The sequence below is a fragment of the Xenopus laevis genome, chromosome 5L (genome assembly GCF_017654675.1).
Source record: "Xenopus laevis strain J_2021 chromosome 5L, Xenopus_laevis_v10.1, whole genome shotgun sequence".
In the NCBI taxonomy this organism is placed as follows: Eukaryota; Metazoa; Chordata; class Amphibia; order Anura; family Pipidae; genus Xenopus; species Xenopus laevis.
Window position 1 is genome coordinate 120,116,556 of NC_054379.1, and position 23,426 is coordinate 120,139,981.

Genomic DNA, 23,426 nt, shown 5'->3' on the forward strand with positions numbered 1-23,426 from the left:
TGGAGAAGCGTGAGATATTCCTTTCTCCATCTGTCCCAGAAACAATCCGCAAGGTATTGAGCGTATCTCCACTGTCGTTTATACATGTCCTTTTCATCGAAGATACCCTTTGGTGCTGAAATCTGTCCAATCTTCCAGTTCAACAATGTGGCTGGACTTAAGATAGTTGGAGACTCTGGGTCTGTAGATATGGCAGTCAATGGTCTTGAGTTGATTATTGCTGCAACCTCAGCAAAGAAAGTGGTGAGCACCTCATGGGTAAGGCGTGAAGAACTTGCATCAAGCAACATTGCATCCAGTATGCGCCTTGCCATCCCAATCATGCGTTCCCATGCTCCGCCCATGTGTGAAGAGTGTGGTGGGTTGAATTTCCACACGCAGCCTTGATCACTCAAATAATTTGCAACTTGTTGTTGGTCTATCTGTAACTCTCTACAAGCACCAATGAAGTTGGTTCCACAGTCCGATCTCAACATCTTCACAGGACCTCTTAGAGCAAGAAATCTCCGGAGAGAATTAATGAAACTAGAGGTGTCCATTGATTCGATCGCTTCGATATGTACGGCTCTTACACTTAGGCAAGTGAACATTACAGCCCATCTTTTGCTGTTGACTTGACCACCGCGGGTTCTTTTGGCCGTCACTGTCCACGGTCCAAATACATCAATCCCGACGTATGTAAAGTGTGCATCTTCGCTCAGTCTGTCTGCGGGTAAGTCAGCCATCTGTTGATCTTGCTGTCTACCTCTTAACTTCTGACATTTGACACAGTTGTGAATGATCGTGGCTATTTGTCTTTTCACTCCAACTATCCAGAACCCTGCAACTCTGAGAGCACCTTCTGTGTAGTGTCTTCCTTGGTGTCTTACTTCCTCATGGTAATGCCGGATAATCAAGGTCGCCAGATGGTGGTTTCTTGGTACTATCAAGGGGTTCTGTTCTCGTCTTGGCAAGTTTGACTTATTTAGCCGTCCACCGACTCTAAGTATTCCTTCATTGTCGATTACTGGGTTCAGGGTGAATAGTGGGCTACCCTTCGAGACTGGTCTATTGCCTCTCAAGCACTTAATTTCTTCTGCGAAGACTTCTTCTTGCACACGACGTATGATGAATGACTCTGCCTTCTCATACTCTAATGCGTTAGGTGGCTCTTTGCAGGTATGCCATCCATGACAAGATGACGTCTGATTGGACTTGCTGAAACTCTGTGCAATATGACTCAATCTTGCAATAGTCTTTACTAATCTTTTCCAAGAAGAGAAACGTTCAAACCGTCTCACCTCCAAGTTTCTTCTTGAGCAGATGTTGGAGCTCAATGTTTTAACCTCTGGTCGGATTTCTGGATCAGTATCTGGATCCACCAGGTGGAAGTTGACGTCTCCTTCAGAGTCTATAGAAGACTGGTCTGTTAAGAACTTGGGTCCTGACAACCAAATGGTTTGTGTAAGGACAACTGCTGGCACAGACCTTGTGGCGATGTCTGCGGGATTCAAACCGGTCGGGACATAGTTCCATTGTTCAGGTCTACTGATTCTTCGTATTCGTTCTACCCTGTTAGCCACATACACGTAGAACCTTCTTACACTGTTGCATATGTACCCAAGTACGACCTTGCTGTCAGTGTAGTACTTAACCTGATCAATTTCAATGTCCATTTCATTTTGTAGGAATTCTGCAACTTCGACAGCCAAGATTGCACCACACAATTCTAATCTTGGAATCGTGTGAGCAGGTTTTGGAGCTAACTTGGCTCTTCCTAGTAGGAAACCGACATGAGATCTTCTGGAGGGATCCATGACCTTGAGATAGGCCACAACCGCTAACGCCTCTGTGGATGCATCACAAAAGATGTGAATCTCTCTCCTCTGACTTCTTGAAAATGAAGTAGGTGAATAGCAGCGTGGGATGTTAAGTTCTTTCAAAACCTTCAAGGAGTTTCTCCATTTCTCCCATTTAGGCCGTAGGTCTACTGGCAAAGGAGCATCCCAATCGGTCACTCTCTCCGTAAGCTGACGAAGTATGGATCGCCCTTGGACGGTAACTGGAGTTACTAAGCCTAGGGGATCATAAAGGCTATTAACAGTTGACAGGACTCCTCGTCTCGTGAATGGCTTCTCAGTGTCTGAGACCTGAAAGGTAAATGTGTCTGAATTCACATTCCAGAGAAGACCGAGACTCCTTTGTGTGGGTAGGGCATCTGTTTCCAAGTCCAGGTCCTTCAAATCCCTTGCATGATCTTCTGGGTTGAAAGCCTTCATTACTTCACTGCTATTGGATGCGATCTTATGAAGCCTTAAGTTAGCAGTCGACAGGAGCTGTTGAGTTCTTTTTATCAGATTGATGGCTTCTTCAGGTGTTGAGAAGGATTTCAGGCCATCATCTACATAGAAATCTCTTTCAATGAATTTCCTGGCGTCAGATCCAAATTCCTTTTCACCTTCCTGCGCTGTTCTTCTTAGTCCATAAGTTGCCACGGCAGGAGATGGACTATTACCAAAAACATGGACTCTCATACGATACTCTGTCACCTGATCGTTAATGTCATTGTTGCGATGCCACAAGAATCTAAGAAAGTTTCTGTGGTCCTCTCTGACTATGAAACAGTGGAACATTTGTTGGATGTCAGCTGTCACAGCAACAGGTTCCTTCCTGAACCGCATTAACACTCCTACAAGGTTGTTTGTTAAATTTGGACCAGTTAGCAGTACATTATTCAAGGAAGTTCCCTTGAATTGAGCGCTTGAGTCAAAAACAATTCTGATTTGCCCCGGTTTGCGAGGATGGTAAACTCCAAAGGATGGAAGGTACCAGCATTCTTCACCCTCCTTAAGGTCTGGTGCCGGCTCAGCATGATGGTTATCTAAAATCTTCTGCATGAATGCTAGGAAGTGTTCTTGCATCTCAGGCTTGCTACGAAGGGTTCTCTTCAATGCAGCAAATCTAGCAAAAGCTTGTTCTCGATTATTAGGGAGAGTGAGCCTTGGTAACCGGAAGGGTAATGGAGCTACCCAACTGTTGGAGTTGTCCTTGAAGAACTCTTGATTCATAATCTTGATGAATTCCCTGTCTTCGACTGAAGGGGCAATCTTGTTGTCGTCACAAGTAGTCTGGTACACTGACTCACCAAGGTCCATGTGAGAAGTGAACTTGCAAGTGATACCTTGGAGTGCTTGACATGGAGCTTCAGATTTGAAATCAAGTCTTTCCTTCACGTGATAGTGCAATGGACATTTCATCGTCCGATAGGTACGTTCTGATCTCTCCACATTGGTTTTGTAGGAAGCCACGTCCCACTGCTTGTGCGATCGATTTAGACAGACCTCTCCTATTATCACCCATCCAAGATCGAGTTTCTGGGCATGGGGAGCATCATCTGGACCGTTACATGACTCTCTTATTTTATGAACTCTGGGAATGTCTCTCCCTAGAAGGATCATGATCTTTGCATCCTTGTTAAGTGATGGAATGTAATCAGCAATGGGATTCAAATGAGAGTGATGACGTGCAACCTCAGGTGTGGGGATCTCTTCTCTATTATTCGGTAGCTGATCACATTCGATTAGCGTTGGTAGAGGAAACTCTGTGTTCTCATATTCTGATGCCACTATGAAGCTGTGGGCTCTTCTTCCAGAAGTGCTGACTTGTCCGGCACATGTCTGCAAGGTATAGGACCAGGTCTCTCCATGAATGTTGAATGAGTCAAAGAATTCTGGACTGGCCAATGAGCGATTGCTCTGATCGTCGAGTATGGCGTACATTTTTATAGCATTTTGTGGGCATCCTTCAGGAAAAACCCTAACGAGACATATCTTGCTGCAAGACTTGCTATGAAGCCCTTCTCCACACACCTCTGTACATCTTGTGGTTACAGGGTTGGCGTTTTGCTTAGTTCTCTCCCCGCCATCATCTGATGTAGTCTTGGGGTTGCTGCCAGGCGAAGATTTCCTTTTGAATGATTCTGAGTGAAGAGCGTCCACATGCTTGGCACTGTTACACAGGGAACATCTGACATCATTCTTACAGTCTTTAGCTAGGTGATCGGAGGATGCGCAACACTTGAAGCAGATATTATGTTCCTTGAGGTATGTCATGCGTTCTTTGATAGGCTTGTCCCTGAATGCGCGACATATAGAGAGAGAATGTGGTGCATCATGAATGGGACACTGTTGATCAATATTGCTTGACTTGGTATCTTGTAATTTAGTATCTGTAGCCAAGACATTGGATGCAATTGCGGTCTTTCTCACAGCAATAGGATGTCTTAAGTCCTTGAATTTACTGTTGGTGGCAATACCCTTTGAAGTAGTTGAAGGAAGGGTGGTTGTGTCTGGATACAAGAAGCTTGGGTCATTCTTGGATCTTGCGATCTTCCTCACGAACTCTGCAAAATAAGAAAAGGGTGGGAAAGAGACATGGTGTTCATATTTATACCTTGATCCCATGCTAGTCCACTTCTCCTGGAGATGATAAGGCAACTTTGCTACAATAGGGTTTAAACCCTGAGCAGTGTCTAAATAGCTAAGACCTGGCAAACTAGGATCTGACTTAGCGATTTCAAGTTCAAGAAGAAGGTCACCTAACTCTCTAAGCTTATGATTGTCCTTAATAGAGATTTTAGGGAAGTCTTTAAGTCTCTGGAATAAGGCAGATTCTATGACTTCCGGGCTCCCATAGTCTTGTTCCAAACGTTCCCAGGCAGCATCAAGGCCTGCTTCAAAGTTATGAATGTAGACAGATTTAAGTCTCTTTACTTGTTCTGAAGATTGTCGTCCCAACCACTTTATTAGTAAGTCAAGTTCTGCTTGGGGTTCAATGCCCAAGTTCTTGGTTACTGCCTTGAATGTAGATCTCCAACTCCTATAGTTCTCTGGGCGGTCATCAAATCTAGACAGTCCAGTAGCAATCAACTCTCGCCGGATCATATACTTGCTAAACTCTGCAATGTCGGTGCTTTCGGTTTTTACACCCACAGGAAGTACTGATGGTGCACCATCTTGGATCAAGGTTGGTATCTGGTGCTGGCTAGTAGGTGGAGACAAAGGTGTAGCAGATGGGTTCAATCCAGGCATGGGTCTCGTGTCTAAAGGCCTTTGCACATTTGAAGTTGAAGAGTGCTGTGTTGCAGGAGGCATAGAGTGCACTCTGAAGTCTCCTGTTGTGCCCTTGTAATCTCTATTCACATAGGGTTGTGGCAGCACATGAGCTGGATAGGTTGGTACACTTGATTTTGTGGCATACGGTAGTAGTGAAGTATCTGTGTTGGGAGGTGCACACTGACTTGCTAGAGGATTATGAGGTGGGTCTACAACCGTAGGCGGGACCGTATCATTATGGTTCTGGGTCAAAACAAATTGTAGGGTCCTTTCAACAGGATCTTGACGGGCGGCCAAGCTAGGACAAGACGCTCCTTCTTCTTCCAATAGGGCTTGTTCCAAGACAGATAATTCTGCTAAGGCTACTTCCTCTTCTCTTCTCTTCTGAAGGATTTCTAGATGGGCCTCTGTTTCTGCTTGTATTCTTGCTTGAATGCGTTTTGCTTCTGCCTGTGCTTCAGCTTCCTTAAGCTTAGCTTCTGCCTGTGCTTCAGCTTCCTTAAGCTTAGCTTCTGCCTTGAAGACTGCTTCTCTTTCAGAACAGGTGGCTTGAACCTGGGCTACTGCAGCCTTTTGGCGAGCTTTGAGTATTTGGTTGCTCAGTGATGACCTTACAGAGCAGGACCGCAATGACTTGGAGGAGGATTTATGATGTGAGCTGGTAGATCTATATGATTTTTCTGAGTGTCTGGAAGAAGCGGATATACAGGATGTAGTTTCATGTAGCTGTGCTAATCTACCCTCTATCTGTGCCTTTGCTTCCAGATATGTGCTATGTCTCTGCTGCTCAGTAGAAGTAAAGTCTTTTAATTCTAGTGAAGCTTCCTCTATGTTGGAACATGACAAAAGGGAAGAGTACTTTTCAGCAAGTCTTTTATAATTCTCAAAGGACTTCTTAACCCTTGAGAGGGCGGCGTTCAATAGCTCAGTGTTGTTGCTAGTTTCATTAGCGGCTGTTATACAACTTAAAGTTTTCGCCCATAATGCAATCAGGTTATCAGATGTTGCTTCCTTATTTGCTTCATAAGCCTCCCTTGCCTTCAAGGATGGATGAGGGGCCCTAGCTGGACGTGCAGAATGAAGCAAGGTGTCTGCTTTGACATGAATAGATGCAGGCTCAGTAGAATCTCTGTCAGACATGACAGGTGCTGCAGTTTAGTGTCTTGGAAATCTGCCAAAGATCAGATCTGTAAGTATTGATACTTTGTTTGTAAGCAGGCTGGGCCTTGGAGCTGGGGCTGCAATCCAGCTCAAACCAGATTCTTGGCAAAGAAAAACACAGTTCAAAATCACCTTGTAAAAGGCAATAATAAGTTCTTATAATAAATGCAGATATTGAATTCACAGTCCAAAAACAGCTTGAAAATAATGAATCCTTGTGACTTTATATAGCAATCATAAACAGTCTTTGCACAGTTCAGAATGTACTTATTGCTGACAAACAGCACAGACCAGTAGCAGGTTATACTGTGGGGAATATTCAGCAGGTAGTTGGCTTCTAGTGCAGTGCAATGCTTCTGGTAAGTGTAGCAGTAACACACAGGCAATGATGGCTTCAGTGCACAGTATGAAGATGGATTCCTGTCTTAGGGTTTTCTTTTTCTTCACACAGGCAAATGAATACTCACGGTTCTGAAGCTGCAGAGTGTAGCCATGCAATGGATTCTTAGAAATTTACTATTCTGTCTCAGTATCGGTTGTACCGGCCACAAGCTCCATGTAGACCCAGTCTGTAAGGATATGTGCAGCAGGTTAAATGATCACCTTGACAGATAGCTTACTCAATGAATAAAGACTCCAGAAATGTTCTCCAATGCTTCTTTATGCTTCAAGGTAGCAAATGTTAAACATAGAGGCTTTTTCATAGGTAAATTTCTAATGGAGTTACACAGCTTACACACACTGCAGTCTCTTCATAACACACTAAACCAAGGGGCAGGTTACAGAAGAAAATGGAGGGCGGGAGCAACTATCTAGCAAGAAACAGTGGGGGTGAAAGGATGATACCAAATACCATTATAACATAACATATAATATCAACTGCTAGGTAGAAAACAAATTTACTATTCTGTCTCAGTATCGGTTGTACCGGCCACAAGCTCCATGTAGACCCAGTCTGTAAGGATATGTGCAGCAGGTTAAATGATCACCTTGACAGATAGCTTACTCAATGAATAAAGACTCCAGAAATGTTCTCCAATGCTTCTTTATGCTTCAAGGTAGCAAATGTTAAACATAGAGGCTTTTTCATAGGTAAATTTCTAATGGAGTTACACAGCTTACACACACTGCAGTCTCTTCATAACACACTAAACCAAGGGGCAGGTTACAGAAGAAAATGGAGGGCGGGAGCAACTATCTAGCAAGAAACAGTGGGGGTGAAAGGATGATACCAAATACCATTATAACATAACATATAATATCAACTGCTAGGTAGAAAACTGCGTAGCAGCACACATACGATATCAACGTTCTTCAATTATTCAATAAGGCTGCCAGGCATTGGGCCATCAATATGATTTTATGAGCTTCCTTTTATTTGTAATTCAAAAATGGTTTTAGATGTTTAATGAGGCAACTATGTAAATCATAATTATAAGAGCTTATTGTAGTCCATTAAGTTTAAGTGAATTGAATGTTAAACTGACATGAAGTGCACTTACAAAGTTCTTAAGTGTAACATTTTGTAAAACCTCAAGAAATTCAACTGACATTTAATAGAGGTTTGTTTTTTAGAAGCTGTTGGTGTTCAGACACTAACAGTTCCCATCCCAAAGACAGACAGAAACACACACAAAAGATATATATATATATATATATATATATATATAGATAGATAGATAGATAGATAGATAGATAGATAGATAGATAGATATATATATAGATATACATAGACAATGTACCAGAACTTGCAGCTGCTTCTGAACCTTCTTCATTAATCTCCAAGAAAGACTTGTGAACAGCTTTGGCAACAAAAAGGTCTTTGCTATCTGGAGATAAAAAAGAATAAAGACAGACATGAATGGGTTTACCTTTGAATTTGTTTAATAGAAATATTAAAAGTTAAATGCGTAATTATTTTCCTTTTGCTACCATGAGCCTCTGTGAGGGTATTCCTGAATCAACTCCAATTCTATGAGAGCACTCTCTGAGTGTGAGAAGGTGGACAATGCTCTGGAGCCTGGAAGTCATTGTTCCCAAAAAAAACCCACATCTACTGGTCATACCATGGACAGCTACTTTCAATTCAGATTTAACCAATATTGACTGGAACCCACTCCAGTCTAGTGTTACTAAATGTGGGCACATCAGGGAGAAATCCGCTTATTTGGTGATGTCGCCAAACAAGCGGATCTCTCCCCGATGTGCCCACATTGGTGGGCGATATTGGCCTGATCCAATCGTGGGCCCTAGGGTCCAACGATCGGATCATAATGTATCCAGTACAGGTGGTCGGATCGCGGGACCACATACACGCAGAGATGTGGCTGCGATCTGACGGGATTTTTTAACCTGCCCGATTGAGTATGCCAGATATCGACTGGGAAAGCCCATGGGATGGCCCCACACATGGGCCAATAAGCTGCTGACTAGCTCTGTCAGTAGCTTTTATCGGCCCGTGTATAGGAGCCTTAAGCATTGTCAGACACAGCACCTCTGCATGTGTATAGAAAATGGATCCGCACACACACACTGGTTAATGCAGTCGGGGAGTATCCCCTTTTATTCAGCCACCAAACATTCAATGTTTGGTGTCTGAATAAAAGGAGATACTCCCCGACTGCATTAACCAGTGTGTGTGCGGATCTGTTTTTTATACACATGCGTTGCTAAGGGACCCGGCTGGGTCAACGGAAGAAACGCACCACCAGTTGCAGGATTGGTGAACTACAGGTGTGTGTTACAGCACCTCTGCAGCCATGTTGCTGGACTGGGGTATGATATAGATGTATGCTGCACACTACTGGGTCTCTGCCCTGCTTTCAAATATTTTGCTGCTGCAGCTGCCATGGCTGAGGAGTCGTCTTGAGTAAGATACCCCTTAAAGGGCTGTTCACCTTCAGGTTAACTTTTAGTATGTTAAAGAATGGCCTATTCTTAACAGCTTTTTAATTGGTCTTTATTTTTTTTATAGTTTTTGAATTATTTGCCTTCCTCCTCTAACTCAAAATGGGGATCACTGACCCTAGTAGCAAAAAAACTGATGAGGTTAAAATGTCATTGTTATTCTTCCTCTGCATTACTTATCTTTCTATTTAGGCTCTCCTCTTTTCAAATTCCTGTCTCTATTTCAATCCACTGTCTGGTTGATATGTTAAATAGGACCGTAACAAGATAGCTGACAAAATTACAAAGTGTAAAGCTGTTGAACAAAAAGCTAAAGTATTCAAAAGCAGGCATTAAAAAATGAACTCAGAAAAGCACTTTTTCTACATGATACTAAAAGTGAATGTGAAGATGAACAACTGTTTTAATAAAGGAGGTATAGGTAAACAAGGTGGCAGTATAATTTTTAAGCTAATTGTGCATGGGTCATTTTTTCCTATTGGCATAAATATGGTTTTCGGTGAAAAACTGCATAGCTTTTCTGCGCCAAAATCTTCGGTGTGCCGACAGGTAGGGATGGGTGAATTTTTTTGCTTTGTTTCACCGCAGAAATGATGCCCATAGACTTGTATGGCGTTGTCAAAAAAAAATTCGCTGCGCGACAAAATTTTTTTGACGGCCATAGACTTTAATGGGCAACGGTGAATTTTTGGCGAAACGGGTCAAATTCGCCCATCCCTACCGACAGGCTGATCCCATGCCCGTGGAGAAAAAGACATGTGTGAGATTAGCCCAACAAACAAGGGGACAATCATAAATATAACCTTATGTTTGTTATAACCCTATCTAAGCAGCATTCATTGCATGTCCACAATATTCTGTATTATTCTGTAAAAAAAAAAAAAAAAAAACACAGAAGGGAAATTGCCTAGTAGTCCACAAATTAGGTCAAATGGGATTGGGGGCATGACCAGTAGAATGAATGTAATGAAAAAACATAACTTTCCCATTGCAGCAATGCTGAACAGAAGTTTTTTTAGGGTCCATAGGCGGAGCACATTCTTTGTCTGCATACAGACAACCGTTAAAAAAAAAAAAAAAATCTTTTGAGTATTTCTTACCCACACTGCAAAATTTCAACCCCGTTGACGGTCACAAGAAAAAAAAGACTTCATTGGTGGGCAGAAGCGAATGATAACGACATCTTACCAGATATAGCAGACAGGTCAGCTTCCCCAGAGAATATCTTAGTGATGCCAAGCCGCATCAAGACCTCCTTTAGGTTCACTACTTCTTCAACTTTGAATCTATAGATACATTTAACAATGACCCGTTTAAATACAATCGGCTTTGAACAGTTACAAAAAAAGCTACAGTATAACTGTCTTATATTTATTGCTATTACTGGTTTGCAGGGCTTTCCTGAACTTTTATAAAGAGATTACCAACTCTTCTTAAACAGGCTACTTAAGGGAAGATTTAGCAAAACGAGGAACATTTTCTTTGTGAATCTTATGTCATGGGAGTTTTCTCATTTTTTATTTTGAATATTCATCATGAGCAGGGTAAAGAACAAATGTCAGAAAAGCAGAGAAATAGTATAAGACACTGGACAAGATATGCATTCTCCTGTATTAAGCATAGTTAATCAAAATAATTAATCCTTGCTTCAACAAAATGTAAACAATATTAATCCTCTGGGTATTCCCAATTATCTTGTTACTCTGTCTTTATAGAATTGTTTGTCCAAAATCAAATAAATTGAGCCAATAGTTATAAGACCAGCAACAAACAGCAAAATGTTTGTGTGTTTGTGCTGCAACGTTCACTTTCATAAAGTCATACAGTCAAGTCAAGTAGGAATTTATTGCCATTTGTACTATAGTACATAGGGATTCTTGTCCAGCAGAGTAGAGTACAATGATAAAGTGCCGTAAGTACAATGAGTAATAATAAAGTGCTGTAAGAACAAAGTGTGACAAGTCCTAATGTCTGTTACTTTTCATTTCATTTGGACTTGTTTGCCATTTGTCTAACTGCTCTATATATTTCTACTGATAAAGCCTCAATAAGTATATTACCTAGTATGCACAAAATAATATTCTGAGAAAATTTGCAATTGGTTTTCATTTTTATTATTTGTGTTTTTTTTTAGCTTTTTATTCAGCAGCTCTCTAGTTTGTAATTTCAGCAATCTGGTTGGTAGGGTCCAAATTCCCCTTGCAACCATGCACTCATTTGAATAAGAGACTGGAATATGTATAGGAGAGGGCCTAAATAGGAAGATGAGTAATAAAAAGTAGCAATAATAATATATGTGTAGCCTTACAGAGCTTTTGTTTTAGATGGGGTCAGTGACCCCCCATTTGAAAGCTAGAAAGATTCAGAAGAAGAAGGCAAATCATTCAAAACCAATTGAAAAGTTGCTTAGAACTGGCTACTCTATAGCATACTAAGTCATCAGATCTGACCAAAACAAAAATGCAAATTAGCAATAAATGCCACAAGACAGAACAATTTTAGTTCTTAATCTGAAGTAATTTTTGTTGCTGACAACAGAAATTTACATATAGCTAGAATAACATTTGCACAAACAATAGGAGTGTATAACAGAAAGCAGAATACAGGAAACCTGTTTTAGTCTGCTTTTTTTTTTTGGAAGAAGCTCTGAAAACCCACTTGTTACTTTAGTTTTAATAGAACCATCATAATATAAGCCCAAAACTAATAATACAAATGTAGGGATGTGAAAATCTTAGACTCCCTTACACTTTACAGACAGGCACATCCCTAGTAATATGGACACCTCAGTGGGTCCTTATGGGGACCTTGTGCTTATGTAACCCCTGTAGTTCACACAGTGTACACCAGATGGCACTGTGCCAGAGTATAAAAGGTTTAGGAACCATGTGCTCTGGGTCCATTCCTTTAGCCCAACCAAGCAGGCTGGAAGGGAATGGGTAGTGCTGACCCTAGGCGCCTTGGCCCTAGTAATTAGACAGCTATACTCGTTTATAGATCACTCTAGGAGTGATAAAGAGGTTAAATAGTTGAGCAGCTCAAGTCTCCGCCGAGGAGATTAGAGGGATTAAGATCCCAGGGTACTACTGACCCAGAGTAAGGAACCAAGTGTTGAGATAGGGATGTCAGGAGTTCCCCTAGTCTGCCACTGGAAGATATCCTGAAAACTGGGCAATACCCATCACATGCTGTCAACTTACTCTCTGCTGTACATTCCCTAGCCTGTGGGGATTCAGCCTATACGTGCTGTGAGTATATGCTTCCTTTATGCTGCTGTGTATTTTCTATACTCCATTGTGGATCAATGTGCTGAATGATCTATGTGCTATTGTTCAATAAACACAGTTCTTTGTTCAACCGTTAAAGAACTACTGGCGCCCATCATTGTGCTATCGCACCTGGTTACAGTTACACTACACCCTGCCTCCATTGCGTTGCGAGGGCTTACCCCTGAGAAAGAGAGCTCATCTGTGGTCTCAGCCCACAAAGGAAAGTAGCTAAAACTGCCCTGGCACAAGTCAGTTTACTACAGCGCTACACAAATAAAAGAAAATGCCTGTATAAGTGCAGAAGAGAAAGTTAAGCAATGATACTGTATAGATCAACCGCTTTGAGACAATCATATGAATAAAAATTGCAATGAATCTGTCATACACAGTGGACTATTTGGAACAGAACTATAAAACCATGAATGAATACAAAGAGTGTAACTAGAGGTGTGCAAGTGGGATCAGGACAAGACAGGATCCAATTAACAGCTAGGGAGGTTAATGTCACAATATTGGGTCTCTTTAATGGGTTTAAGCATAAGGGATGGGGGCCAGAAATATTTTTTGCACTAGGAATACAAAGGAGTTTAAGGTACCATTCCCTGCTAATATATAAAAGTTCTATCTACAGCTCAGTTTCTAACCATTTGCATTGGCTACAGATAGAAGGCATGCTTTGAGACACAGTTGTGCTGATATGTAGGTGTAATAGCAGGAGGTCTTCTATACTCTTTGATTGTACATAGCCTGGTTGGCTTTCAAGAATAACTGCTCAAAACTCTTATGGTTTGAAATATGAAATACTCCCCCCCTCCATCATCTCCTGCACTGGAATTCAATTTAGGATTAAACAGACAATATCCAAATCCATATTACGTAATCTCAGAAATTCTGTTTACTGAAACTGTTCTTTTGTTTGTTTCATGCAAAAATGGCTGAAGTTTTTCCTTTAATACATGAATTTATATTAATGCCGCAGAATGCTGTCACAGAATTATTATTATAAAAAACAGTAGGGATTACAAGCTTTGTGTTTTATCATGACTTTTCATCTACAGCTGTCATTTCTTACAAGTGTGGAGGTGCCAGTTGCATAAGGATTATAAACAAAGAAAAATAAAAGCAGCACTTTACGTAATTCTTCTTCAGATCAGATATTTATTTAATGTTCATAACTCTGATGCTTGTAAAGAGCAGGTTAATAAGCCCCCTTTGCCCACAAATACAGTTCCAGATACTACATATAAACAAATACATTTTAGTAAACAGGACAATTTGATGACTCAGATGTTTGGTGACGGAGCAATGTGATTCTCATTAGCCTGTTCATTTGCTTAATGTATATCCCCACAGTCATGGCTTCCATCACATCAGTATTTTTGCCTCTCCCATCGCATATTACCTAACATAGATCTACTGTGCATATAAAATGACTATTAAATGAACCATGTAAGTTTAAACAGAAGAGTTGTCAGGCTTCTAATGCAGTAGTTATAACGCGAGGGAAGTACTGTGTTTGTTTCCATAAAATCTCACGGAATGTAGCCAAGTCACCCACTTATAAACAGCTGTTAATGGTTTGGGAAAGCAGAACCTATTATATTACGTAGAGTAACAACAAAAAGTTTATTTAGTTCAGCAACGAATCACAGAAAATATCTATAGGCAACAGTCTGTTTATCATACAGCCACGCTGTAAAGAGATCATGTCTATCCATTAAGATGCAGTGTGTGTTTCTCCACAGTACACCAAAATAGATACAAATATAGATATTTTTGTGCAGTGGTTTTCTTATTCTGCAAGACAGACTTACAAATATTTAAATCCTTGCAGGAAGGGTTGAGCATTAAAAGGCTACATTTCTACCCTCTTCTCTGTACACTGTAGTCCATTTACAACATTCTCCTTATACAGTATTTTCTCTTATTGATGCCACAACACATTTTTAGGCCGAAATCTTCGTTCAGACTGGGGTTTAGCTGTAATCCCCAGGACCAGTAATGGAAGTCCAAGGGGGTCATTTGTGGCATTCTGATTACAAGTTTTTTATATCCCCTGTATAGAAGGGATATACCGTAGCCTTTGAGACTATAAAAAAAAGTTTACATTTAAACAATTCCATTTAATTTACCACTGAACAAATTATCTATTTTTACGTTTGTTAGACAAGGATTAGGGGAGGCATAACCTATCACTCTTGGGCTGCGGCTTTTCATTCCTCGGTGGTCATTATCAGTATTCTACACTTCATAGCATGCCTACTTTTGTCAGTAGATATAAATATTTATAACTGTTTATTTAGTGCTTTGATAAAACTCTACACCACTTCTGCATTTTAATCAAAAGCCTGTGCTTCTGAAGCCAGCAGTTAATCTCAGCAGCCTAAGTAGGAAAATTACTGAATCACTACATCAAATTTCAATCTTGCTATCCTACAGAACCCTATATATCAAGATGATATAAAGTGAAAAGGGATGGGAACTCTCACCAGCAAGAAATGAGCTGAATTTTAATGTTATTCATGGTTACAAATAAGATTTACGAGGAAGACTTTGCATGGTGCGCATTATATTAGTACAGTTACCTTTGTATGACACAGAGGAAAGAGCATTTTCTTTAACATTAGAGGAAAAATTAATACCGTATATACTCGAGTATAAGCCGTCCCGAGTATAAGCCGAGGTACCTAATTTTACCTCCAAAAACTGGGAAAGCTTATTGACTCGAGTATAAGCCGAGGATGAGAAATGCAGCAGCTTCTGGTAAGTTTCAATAAAAAAATTGAGGGTTTCTGCTCCCATTTGAGGTGCCGGCGTCTCGTTTTTGGATGCCGGCGACCATTCTTGGACGCCGGCGAATATTCTTGGAGACTATTCTTGGACGCCGGCGACTATTCTTAGGCGCCGGCGACTATTCTTAGACGCCGGCGATTATTCTTAGACGCCAGCGACCGTTTTTGCGCTTGACCCGAGTATAAGCCGAGGTAGCGTTTTTCAGCATATTTTGGGGGCTGAAAAACTCGGCTTATACTCGAGTATATACGGTACCTTGTTTCCAGCCTTTTGTTTGTTACTTTACTTTGTTTCCCTCTTTTCTTTTTTCTTTATATTATTTTATAACTTGTTGTTAAAATGCAATAAAAACCATTATTTAAAAAAAAAAACAAATGAATACCTTGTGTTTATCTTATTTACTTGCTTTTTGTAAAGAAGCATTTAGGTAAGAAATAATTACCTCTGAAATCGGTCCTTTGTTAATGAATAATGAGGAATGGGCAGTATGAAACAATTTTGAAACTTTACCTTGATCTGCTTCCAGCAGCAAATATGTTATAATCATACAGCGGAGTGGGTAACCTGTAGGACAGCAGGTAAAACTCTTGCAGGTTGGGTAGAAAGAAAAATGTCAACCTGTTCTACTCCGTTAGACATGCCTTAGTATTTAAGTCATGGGGAAACCATGAAATTTAAAGCCACGTACATTAGAGGGCATTATATACAGATATATACAGAGTGGGGGACATTTGTCCCATAAAAAAGCATCACCGCACCATAGGCCACCCCTTCAGACTAGAGGAAAAGAACTTTCAATTGAAGAAACGTAGGTGGTTCTTCAAAGTGAGGACAGTGAGGTTGTGGAATGCCGGGTGATGTTGTGATGGCTGATTCTGTTAATGCTTTTAAGAGGGACTTGGGTGATTTCTTGGACAAGCATAATATTCAAGGCTATTGTGATACTAAAATACAAGTATAGATAATAGTATATATAGTTTGTGAGTGTATGGAGAGGTCGTGAGTGACTGTGTATATGTATGGATGCCGGGTTTCATTTGGAGGGGTTGAACTTGATGGCCTTTGGTCTTTCTTCAACCCAAATTAACTATGTAACTATAGGATTCACTACTTTTAATGGATAAATTAAAAACTGCTAATGAGCACAATTGATAGCTAAAAGAATAGGACTTTTTGGCAGATTTATCAGTTTTGCCTCTCTGGGTTGGGGCAATCGGTTGCAAAAATATGTGAGTGAATAAAGGAACTAAAGGTGGCCAAACATGGACAGATATTCTTGTCTGAACTGAACTGATTTTAGCATGATCCGATAAAACGGCCTACATGACAAACATACAACCAAAGACTCCTCATATATCTTTACCATGGATGGGTTTGTTCAAAAGATCGTTAAGACAATAAAATAATTCACAGAGTCCTGACTTAATCTTAATTCTTAATGAATCAGATAAAATTGAGCATAGGACTGGCCAGATATGGGATGACTTTGACGTAGTTGGCCAGCTTAAATATATTGCAATATATGGACAAACAATCCCTGTTTTGTTTAAAGGGTAAGGCATTTTTTAGTAGCAGTATGCACAAAATGTCTCTGTCTTAAATATATTGATAATGGGTTGAGTGCAGAGGACTCTTGTATTTGTCTATATGTATTTTGTGGTCACAGCCTCATTGCACCCCTGCCTAATGGTTTTTAAAAATAGTGGTGAGCACAACTTTCCCTTGTTTGTTATGGCCACATTTTCTGCAATCAACTGTTTTCGCTTGCTGCTTGATGGGGTTGAATTGAAATATATAGTGTTTAGAAATTGAGAAATAATATGAATTAGTAAAATCTTTTAGGATTCCCCAGTTCAAATCTTTTTTTTTTAGGATCTAGTATAGTAGTTTAATATAGAATTGATACATGTATACTTATAGAACACATATTATTAGGCGTAATGTATCTGTTCCATTTGTAGCTTGCAAACACGCTAAAAGGTGAGGCAGCAAAAGATTTGAAACACTTTTCAACAGAACACAAAACACTTTACATAAGCAAAAAGTGTCTGAGTCCTTCAGACACTAAGGGGCAGATTTAATAAGCATGAGTGAATGGTTCAAATATCAAAATGTTCGAATTTCGAAGTAAATTTTTGGGTACTTCGACCATCGAATAGGCTGTATTCGACCATTCGACTTCGATTCGAACAATTCGAAGTAAAAATCGTTCGACTATTCGACCATTCGATAATCGAAGAACTGTCTCGTTAAAAAAAACTTTGCCTTCATACTTTGCTAAATTAAAGCTACCAAAGTGCAATGTTAGCCTATGGGGACCTTCCACAGCACTTTTCTAAGTTTTTTTGGTCGAATAGAAATCCTTTGATCGATCGCTAAAAATCGTTTGAATCGTTTTATTTAATTTATTCGACCGCAAGATTGCCAAATTTGTTGAAAAAACGTAGAATCCGATATTCGAATTCAAAGTTTTTTAATTCGATGGTCGAATTTCAAAGTTTTTTGTACTTCGAAATTTGACCCTTATTATAAAAATAACCTTGATTAGTTAAAATGCCAACAAATACGGAACGGGCTGCTGCATTACTGGGATGAGTAATAAGAAAAATGAGGATAGAACGCCCATTTAATTGATGATTCTCTTTGTGAATCTGGGAATCTAGCAGGGTTATTTTGTAATGACTTGCTCGGTCATGAGCTGGTAAGATTTCCAATTTCAGTGAAAGTACACAGTTGAAAGAACACTCATAAAAATTGTATTTTCTAGAAAGATTCTTGCATATCTAGATTTTAAAAGTAAACATGTAATTGGTAAAACAACAAATTGCAATATTTTGTAAAATTTTTCTGTTCTGTTTTCATTATAATGTACATGGTTCAAAATGTCATATATTAAAAGAATAGTGTTTCTAAAATAAGATGAACCTATTCAATGAAAAATGGATGATACCATATTCAGCCTCTGAAAGGGGTTGCTCCCTTCTTCCAGTTCAGTTGTTTTCAGATAGTTCACCAGAAATAAAGACTTTTTTCAATAACTTTCTATTTTCTAATATTGAAAGGTTTCTTCTTTCATGTCTTTCTAAAGCAGCTGTGGAAAGGGGCCACCAACCCTGTAAACTGTTCTACATTAGTTGATATATTTCTTATCTTTGTCCCTGATTAGCAGAATCCCAGAGTTTAATAAAAGGGGAACTCCACAAAAACAAAAAAGTTTTTTGAAAAGTAAACATAATTTCAAGCAACTTTGCAATCTACATCATTTAAAAAATATGCAGACTTTTCAAGATTTTTAATTGTTTCGGACAGTTCCCTAAGCCTAACCCCCAGCTCTCCTGCTGATCTCCCTGACTACTTTGCTGAGCTGGCTGACTACTGTTACTTTGTATCAGAAGCCATCTGTCCTCTGTCTGCATCCTCCAAACCCCACAATTCCCTGCACACGTGATTTCAATAAGGAATTGAACATCATAGTGCAATGCATTGTGGGTTATGTAGTTGCTGTATTCTGTCTGTAAACTGTGGAGAAGAATTTGTAACATCAGTGTTTAGTCCCTCCTTCCCTGGCAGCATTTCAAATGATGCAGAAAGAAAATAACTGTTAAACAGCTGGATTTCAGAATAGAAAATGGCATTTATTCAAACTTTTTGAAGAAACAGGTAACTGTGATGGGTATATTAGGGGTTTCTGAGTATTGTGGGCCTCTTTATCACATTTTGGTTTGGGAGCCTGAGTTCCCTATTAAAGGTAGCTGTTATAAATAGTTACAATAGTCTCTAATATTCCAGAGATGTTGCTGAGAAATATACCAACTAATGTAGCAAATTGTAACAACTCAGAATCTGCACCTGAATTACTGAGATGCCAGACTCAAACACCAGAGAAACAAACATTAAACTTTAATTTTGGAAAAACTGTAAAAAATAGAACATGGGAAGCTACTAAAAAAGGCTTTATTTATGGTAAACAATCTGAAAACAACTTAAATGAAAAAAGAATTGTTTGGAAGGAGAACAACCCCTTTAATAATGTAAACAAACAGACCATTATTAGTCGCGACTGGGGAAGTATATGGGTAATAGCAAGTGACACAATACTGGTAATTTCATCTCCCAGGAGATTTACAGCTCTGCATGCAGTTAGCCAGCAAAATCTGGCAACCGAAAACCAAAACTGGTAATATTTTTTATTATAACTGATATTACAATATAGACTGCCTAATGTGTTTTTCACTAATTTACCCCCACCCCCTCATTTTCTTAGGATAAGCAGAAAAGTATAAGAAATTAGTTTAGATTCTGAACTGAGAGCTGAAAAACACAATGAATAAAAAAATTAATCAACGGCAAAACGCAATATTTAAAGTTATTTAGCCAAATAAATTATGGAACATAGGTGTAAAGCAGTAGTAAATTATAACAGCACCAGGGCATTAAAAACATTGTTGTATAGTATGGCACTATGTCTCCATAAATTTATCCTATGGTTAAAAATGTCATGCATTATGAATATATATATATATTTACTAGAGTACACTGAACTAACAGATTTGCATCTTTATAGGCAATTTCTATCGATGTTTTTACAGAGAAAATATAACTTGAGAGTTCTGCCTCTTTGTAAAGGAAACCAGCAAACTCTTTATGCATTCAGCTGTCAACAGTAACTACATGTGTCTCTGGTGGCTTCTCCATTTACTAAGTAGGATTCTGCTGAGAAGCTCTCTGTAGGAGCACGTCTTTGCCAAACTTCATGATTCTTTGGAACATTTATTTCAATGTCTTTGCTAAACACAGCTGTTATTAGACATTACACATAAGGTATGTTCCACAGAGAGTCAAATGAGTTGTGTACGCAACATCCTTTGCCATCTACTGTGCCTTCTTTCATATATCACTCAAAAACCAAGGGCATTCCTGACAAAGTCTGCTTGTTTGGCAAGCTGCCGGCATACACTGCCAAGTGATACAGATAACAGTTGAACTGGCAACGTCACTGTATTGCAGACAAAAATATAACAGTATTACACACATACAACCACATTATGTACATTTATATATATATATATATATATATATATATATATATATATATATATATATATATATATATATATATATATATATATATACACACACACACACACATATATGCAACACAGCAATTTTGTACAAGACCAAAACATTATATTTATGTGAGCAAGTACAGAGACATTTCTCAGAGTGAACCAAAACCTCACATTGGCTGTTTGTGCTAACATAAATATAATGTTTTTTGTCTTGGACAAGTCTGTTTCTGGTCTTTCTATTTTACCATCTACCTGGGTATAGAAGCAGTGTGCTCTCTCTCTCTCTCTCTCTCTCTCTGATATCTTTGTGCATGTCTTCTATTTGACTCACACTGAAAGTTTGGAGACATGACAGCAGCGTGATAAGGAGGAATGTTATCCAGTCAGCAAGAGGCAGAGGAGGTTGTTGCTTAACATACAGTTGGTGAGAGGGAAAGGAAAAGACAAGGAGGAAACAGAGGGAAGGGATAAGTAGAAGCTAAAAAAAAGAATAGCGAGGGGGAAGGGTATTAGACACAAGGGAAATGGGAGCATATATATATATATATATATATATATATATATATATATATATATATATATATATATATATATATATATATATATATATATATACACACATAAACACAAACAGAAATATATTATTTTTATGTTATTCACATTCTTTCAATTATATTTAAGACACCACCCCACATGTAAAAATAATATTGCATGCTTTGATAAAAGAAACTTTGCTAGAAACTTGCATTGCCCTCATATGAACAGGACAATCCCATAACTGGAAAAAACAATCAGAGCAGACATGTGCTATAATTCAGTTTGCTTGTAGCAAATTCTGCCAATGGAGCATGTGACCCACACCTACCGCGGCAGGTAAACTTCCACTTTCTGTTTCTTCACAGACTTTGCCCATTCTTCAATCAAATGGGCTTTCAATAAAGGTTCAATTGTGGCCAGCGGCACCTCCTGTCTGGAAAGAACGATTATCAGGCTGATTTCATCCCCCTCATAGGGCAATTCTAGGACTTGATAAACACCGCCTGCCTCGTTAGATCCATCAGTAAACTCCCCTACAACAGAAAAAGTACAGAGAACAATAAATGTGAACATCCACACAACTGTCAGTGAAGAATACATTTGTCAAACTTGAAATGATCTGCCTTCATATGAGCTTATAGATAACTAAAATGATATACTGGTTTATAGGTCTAAAAGGGCTTGTTCACCTTTAAATTAACTTTTAGTATGATGTAGAGAGTAATATTCTGAAACATTTTGCAACTGGTTTTAATTTTTTTTATTTGTGTTTTTTTTTATTTTTTTTTAGCTTTTTATTCCACAGTTCTCCAGTTTGCAGTTTCAGCAATCTGGTTGCTAGGGTCCAAATGACCCTAGTAACCATGCATTGATTTGAATATGAGACTGGAATATGAATAGTAGAGGGTCTGACTAGAAAGAGGAGTAATAAAAAGTAACAATAACAATAAATGTGTAGTGTTACAAAGCATTTGTTTTTAGATGGGGGTCAGAGACCCCCACTTAAAAGCTGTAAAGAGTCAGAAGAAGAATGCAAATCATTCAAAAACTAGAAAAGTTGCTTAGAATTGGCCATTCCATCACATTCTAAAGCTAACTTAAAGGTGAACCATTCCTTTAAAATCTTTAATTCCTGTAAAATACATTCAGTCTGATATGCTTTTATTTCTGTAAAATAAATGCTGATTGTAACAGAAAACCTCTCTGTCAAATAAACAAGATATTAAATAAGCCACTCACGTGCATGGTTTATGTCTCACAAAGTGGAGCATGAGACCAATTAGAAAGGTAGACAGGGAGCCATCTGGCAATAACAAGGTATCTTACATTGAAGGTTAAGAATAACCTTACTGTTATGAATTTTCTGTTGGCCTTTCATCCTTCATTTTTGGACAGTCTGGTTTGGATGCCCTAAATATTACAAATAAAATCAGAGAATCTGGCTGTGAAGCCGTGTTCCAGGCAAATACAAGAGGTCCTCTGCACTCAACCAATTTTCAATATATTAATAATGGGTTGAGTGCAGAGGACTCTTGTATTTGTCTGTGAATTTTGTGGTCACAGCCTCATTGCACCCCTGCTTAATGTTTTTAAAAATTAGTGGTGAGCACAACTTTCCCTGGTTTGTTATAGTTTATAAGGGAACAGTGACCCCCATTTGAAAGCAGAAAAAAGTCAGAAGAAGGCAAATAATTCAAAAACTATGAAAAAAATGCAGACCCATTGAAAAGAATTGGCTATTCTATAACATACTAAAAGATAACCACCCCTTTAATATTATATGTATGGGTCCACCAGAATTCCATCTTTGTGTTTAAGACTGGATTGTAGTTTATATAATGTATATCATTTTTGCCTAAATAACACTAGAAACTAGAAAAAGTGTCACAGTTAATGGTGTAAGGTCAAAAGGTGGAATAGTATAAAGGGGTAATCTTCTGGGATCTGAACTAGGTCCTGTTCTGCTAAATATAATACACATGATATTCAATGTAAAGCACATCTCATTGCAGATAACCCAACGATCTGCAATACTCTTGAACAGGATAAATTCAAAATGATTTATGGAAATTAAGAGTATTGGACAAGGATTTGGGAACTTAATTTAATTAGGTAAAATGAACAATAAGTCATATGAGACACAGAATTTCCAAAGCTTAATGCAGAGAGAATAGTAATTGCCAGTAATCAGAATGATCATTTTAGATGATTTAGCAGCAAGCAAGGAATGCATATTAAAGCAGCAGGGAAAGTAAATTAGTCTATAGTTAAAAAAAACAAAAGAAGCAGGGCAACTAAGATGATTCATGCACTAAATGACTTAAAAAAATTAGGTAAGGCTTCAAGACTTGGATGAAAGAAGGGAGAAAAATGATATAATGGGAGAAATTTCTGGTAGTGCAACGTAGCTAGAACTAGACGACATGACATAAAGGTGGAGGATAGAAAGTGCAATGGTAGTATAAGGAATCAAGGAAGAGCTATATAACCACATAGAACACCCTGCCTGCAGATGTGCAGAGAACTAAAGGTGGCCATACACGGAGAGATCCGCTCGTTTGGCGATGTCTCTCTCTGATATGCCCACCTTGAGGTGG

The 23,426-nt window shown here is 38.9% G+C and overlaps 1 protein-coding gene across 1 annotated transcript in view; it reads right to left on the reverse strand.

Moving 5' to 3' along the window:
* serpini1.L (serpin family I member 1 L homeolog) overlaps positions 1-23,426 on the reverse strand; it is a 52,310-nt gene that overhangs the window by 10,779 nt on the left and 18,105 nt on the right. The window contains exons 5-7 of the mRNA NM_001095681.1: positions 21,158-21,362; positions 10,350-10,447; positions 7,997-8,083 (exon numbers count right to left, since the gene is read on the reverse strand). Of these exons, the coding sequence (NP_001089150.1) occupies positions 7,997-8,083; positions 10,350-10,447; positions 21,158-21,362 (390 nt within the window). The remainder of the gene's footprint in view (positions 1-7,996; positions 8,084-10,349; positions 10,448-21,157; positions 21,363-23,426) is intronic.